The sequence below is a fragment of the Plasmopara halstedii genome (genome assembly GCF_900000015.1).
Source record: "Plasmopara halstedii genome assembly, contig: Scaffold_470, whole genome shotgun sequence".
Classification (NCBI taxonomy): Eukaryota; Oomycota; class Peronosporomycetes; order Peronosporales; family Peronosporaceae; genus Plasmopara; species Plasmopara halstedii.
In genome coordinates, this window is record NW_020187390.1 from 426,163 (window position 1) to 431,221 (window position 5,059).

The 5,059-nt window shown below is 41.8% G+C and overlaps 2 protein-coding genes across 2 annotated transcripts; one reads left to right on the forward strand and one right to left on the reverse strand.

Moving 5' to 3' along the window:
* Positions 1-2,032: 2,032 nt before the first annotated feature.
* On the reverse strand, positions 2,033-2,345 carry PHALS_10298 (uncharacterized protein; the record flags this gene model as incomplete). Its single annotated transcript, XM_024725696.1, has 2 exons — positions 2,033-2,251; positions 2,319-2,345. 2 exons carry the CDS (start codon positions 2,343-2,345, stop codon positions 2,033-2,035), a joined length of 246 nt encoding a protein of 81 aa, XP_024576446.1.
* Positions 2,346-3,106: 761 nt separating this feature from the next.
* Positions 3,107-3,344, forward strand: PHALS_10299 (uncharacterized protein; the record flags this gene model as incomplete). Its single annotated transcript, XM_024725697.1, has 2 exons — positions 3,107-3,177; positions 3,245-3,344. 2 exons carry the CDS (start codon positions 3,107-3,109, stop codon positions 3,342-3,344), a joined length of 171 nt encoding a protein of 56 aa, XP_024576447.1.
* Between the last annotated feature and the right edge of the window lie 1,715 nt (positions 3,345-5,059).

Below are 5,059 nucleotides of genomic sequence, written 5' to 3' on the forward strand. Positions count from 1 at the left end.
TTGTATTAGCATAATTTAACAAAATACCCCACAATAACAAAGTATACATTAATATGCTATAACCATTCAGTTTACTATTAACCAAGTAAGGCTAAGTAGAAACGTTGGTGCTATGTATTTCACAGTTCTTATAGGATAAATAGGAAATCAGGTATACTAAATACGAATTTAAACCAGTTCAATATTTCATTAATTACTCTCGTGGGAGTCTTCTGGTCTGGTGTACCCGGCGAATGAATCCTTAGTGCTTAGGGCAGACTCCGAGTGGCAAAACATCCTCTACACGAGGTGCACGTCAACTCTGCCGCACTTTGCCGACCACCTCATCTCACGTGACAAAAAATGATACATATGATGTGAGTGCAGCTATATCTAAGGACCTTATTAGTTCTTTGGTCGAATTAAAGTGTTGTGTGATAACACCTTTTAAGCTTGAAAATCTATAAAAGATCGAGTTTTATTTGAAGTTACTTCTTTATTCATCTCATAAATGCTTGATGTAATAAGTGACACACTATGTTGTATGATTATACACATCATCGATAACCCTTTCTCCAAAAGATTTCAGACAAGACACATGGCGAGCTGACCTCGTGGAATGTGAAACTTATTTAAAAAAAGAAGTTAAGCTATGTATGGTGTTAATGCTGACATAACCAAGGCTCGTAGATCTTAAATTTGTGACAATGGTGTGACGATAGTTGGAAAGGAATTCGCAAGCGACCAATCTTTCATGGTGAAGTAAAAGAAGCGTGAACCTGGCAGCCCACGCACTACACTATTCGACCATCATCCGTGCTGAGGATACTCGATCGCAGTACGTTTCCATGGTACTAAAATATTTCGCTCTCATTGTGTTATTACATTTGAATACAAACCACGCTACACCTTTTTCATTCGATATCAAAACCTTACTGCGCGCAGTCTTTTGGTCTTATACTAATACATTGCGCACATAGTAAAAACAGTCCAACCAACTAAACCTTTGGCGACCAACTTTGCCTTCTGCGCGCCCATTGCTCTTGATACGCCGGACTGACTACTTCATAGCTGTACAGTCACAAGTGTCAATACTTACGAGCACTCATTGCATTGACTTTCCTTTCTAATATTTCTTTGTGGAGCAAATGACCTGGTACGGCCAGAGAGATGCAGTCATTGTATGCGATGCACTGTGAGTTATACCTTGTGAGTGGGTTGGTCGGTTGAGATGTTCTCCTATACGAGTGCACGCATTGACTCAAACGCGCTTTAGTCGAGAGCTGTAGGGCCAAGTAATTTCTGTTACCGGAACCTCCCCAAATTTGTGGTGATCTCTATGCTTCGGAGTCTCATCGTTCTCTTCAGAACTAATACTGAGAGCCTTTGTGCTAACAAAACCGCGCAGAGTATACGTGTGTTTTGGATAATCGAGTAGAAATGTATGCTGCACAACTGCTAAAAAATGCTTTTCGCTTGTACATAATTGTGTAGTTCTCAAGCAAGCTGTACACCTCACTATTATCCCCGATAATAATATTTTTTTGGACACTTTATGCTTATGCGCGTGGTTCTTTCACTCATTCAAAGCGAAACGTCGACTGAAATATGGCTCCCAGACCCGAAATGTCGCCAATTCTCTTAAAAATTCTTCTTACGGCAAAAGCACCAGCGGAAAAAAATATTTTTTTATGAAAATTGGACCCATGATACCTTGCTTTGGCAAAAGAAGCAAAGTATGATTATCTCGATTCAAGCTGTGAGTATCTATTTCACTACTATCCGCTAAGCAGACGTCAAACTAGTTGCGATGAACATGTTGAGGCTATCTATATATCTTTCTTCACATGTGAGCTCTTCTCATTCCCATTAGCCTGCTATCGGAGTTCAACACAGACGGTGTGTCAGGTCATGAGCGTCAACAGCGCCATTGCAGTCTTTCCGAACCGAATTTTTTAACCCTAATGTGCTCTCGAAGTGAGGGTATTAATTCCAATTCTTCAAGCATTTAATCGCACTATTGACGAGCTCGCCTGTGTATAATCTACTTCACTCAGCTGTCTGAATTCATTTGCTCATCGCGCAAAGCCTGAGGAGGAAGAATATTCTCTAAGTGGTATACGTGGATCCTTTCGGTTGTGATGCCACGTCGTCTTTTCAAAAATGTCATAATGCATCGAAAGATGGCAGGAACAATTTTACGCGCTTGCAAAGCTGCACAATTGGACCGACTGATTAAAGGTACTCTAAGCGACTCAAAACTGAATTCCAGCTGAGTCAATACATTTATTAGTCTTCAATTGAGCGCATCACATTTGATAGGCCTATATGATTAGAACCTTGGTGCGGCTTCTGGAGGCCCACATAAAGAATAATATGTTTAAAATTGTTTGGAATATGCAATTTCCTTCGAGCTACCATCGTGAGAGATTCGTCAATTGAGGACGCAAGCGATCATTGCAGACAAGTGACGCTGCTAATAGCGTGAATAGGGTAATATCACCATCATGAATTTGTCTGCCTTCGGCAACAGCGTGTTGCCACTGTCATTCTTGTCCTCAAGCTAAATTGCTCCGCATCTTTTCATTACTTCAATGAAGTCGTTGATCATTCCAAGAGGTTATGCCGGGCTAGTATTACAACCGTACCCTTCCCGCATCAAGATCGATGCCAGTCTCGGAAGACACGGGAATTTATATTTCCGGTAATGAAATTGCTGAAATCTTGTATACGCGAGTATGGCTTTTTTATCCCAGACCCAACAGCTAGTGATATTCTACCCTAGCGTTTCGGTCTCTTCGCACAAGTGCTCCGGAGTAAATCATCCACCACGTAGTTTGTGCGTTCTGACAGCCGGGATGATCCATAGCACAAAAGGTACAATGTGGTGCCGAGCACCCCAGACAATGTTTGCCGAAACTTTACTGGAAGTATGAACCTGGGCTCAAAACGATAATTGCCGCCAGTTAGTGGTTGCGAAAACGACTAGATACAACGTGACCGAGTATTTTTACAGTAACAGCAGCAAGATGAGCCAGCTTGCTCAGTCGGTCTTGCGATTAGAAAAGCAGTGGTCACGTAAAATTTCAGCTCTCTCAATACCTAAAATACTAAATTTGTCATTTCGATGGCCAAAGTAGAACTCATGCTGATGGACAGCCAGCATCGTGCCGGCTCCGGCAGGATGCTTACTGACTGGTATGTCTTACATTTGTGCACATAATCGCATCCTCAAATGTAATCGACATATCACTAGTAAAAATAGCGCTCATTTAGTCGAACGTCTGTTTTCTACCAATATGAGCTCTTGGGGTGGAATCGAGGGTCACGTCAGATTTGAGCTAACCATCATGTGGTGCTACTAAGCGCTGTGTGTTGAGTGGGGGATTGTATTGTAACACACTAATTGAAATTTTGAACATGAAGCGACGGTGAACCGCGCAAGCAACTCGCTTCGATGTAGCGACAGCCGATTCAGGCAACTTTCTGCTTTAAAACGCGCATAACAATAAAGAATACGCCACATACAACCACACATTAATCGATTTGGCTTAAGGATGCCTGACTTCACCATTGTGACATTCGGCTTTTCAGATGTGTGTGACACGAAAGCGCATTCACCACCGCGTATTCTACTTTATCTCAACGTATACCCATAAATTAGGATAAAATATTGTAATATTTTGCCAAAGATTTGGTGCCGATAACACTGTGCAAGAAGCCGTTTATTTTGTGTAGATCGACCAACAGGTGTACCATAAATCTGACAAAAATGTACTCATTAGCAAGTAAAACTCAGCCTATGCAAAAGAGCGAGAACTGATATAGATATAGGTTTCTTACAACGGTGGGGGCCATTTTTTCTCTTGCAACCGAAATCTTCGACAAGCTTTTAAAGAGATTTATGAAAAAATCAATAGCGTATGCTGGAACCCTCGAACACCTCTTTTTCGCGTTTGGTTCGAGTTCTTATTTCCGGCTACCAGCCACCAACAGTGCATTCCAATCGGATTATATTTTGTAGTGACTGATTCTCACGAGCAGTCGATTGGATACCAGAAGATGATATCAAGTCCATCAAACAAGATATGCGGTTCGACAGGAAATACATTAAAGGATTAAGCGTTTGTTGTCTGCTATTTGATTGTTATAAGCATGTGCAGATTGCTACCTTTTTGACACTTAATGTTGGCAATTCTCGCCAAAATGTATTTTTAGGCACGATAGAAAGGAGTAATGACATTACACTGTTATCTTGGTATGTGCTTTTGACATTGGCGTATTACTTGGCTCTGGGGGCATGTTAAAATTTTAAGTTGCTTATGACCCCAATGTAAAACGATGTGATAAGCCGCCATTGCAGCGACGCTGCCGTATCTCTTTGCTTGGAGGAAGCTTAGCTAAGAATTCCGACCATACGTTTTATACCAGAACCAATACGGATATAGCGAATCGCAATCCGCTACCTCCAAAAGCAGTTAAAAACCTTAACCAAGGCAAAGACGCTCTTCCGTTCAAAATTGAAACAGTATTTTATTGATTTATTTGCGACAGAGCCGCCTTTATTTAAGACCTTAGGTTTGCCTAATTAAATAGTAGAACCTAATTAATACGCATTACTATTGGCAGTCCCGCCACGTTCTTGGTACGGTGTAGCCACATCACAATGTGATACACAGATTTGTGTAATCCACACCTTTGTATGGGCACACCATCTTGTGTGACCCACCCTTTCATACAAGGGTACGTGTTAAACCGATACACTCTCCCCCACCAGAATGGTGAATCCCCACAATTCACATTTAACTGCACGTCTTGAGAATGTCGCCGCCGATATCTGCTGGTAGCGCATAAACGCACTCAGTCGAGACGGTCGGCGATACATTGCAACTGTTACCGACGTACGAATTTGCTCGCATACAATAACACCGTTGCTGGATGATGACTAGACACGTACCGTCATCTTGTAATTGCCATAACTCGCGTTTCTTTCCATACAAAAATGAGGAGAGAATGCATTGGCACTGTCAGTGCTCCGACCACTAATAGCAGCAGCTCGACTGAGTGGATACCGACCAAC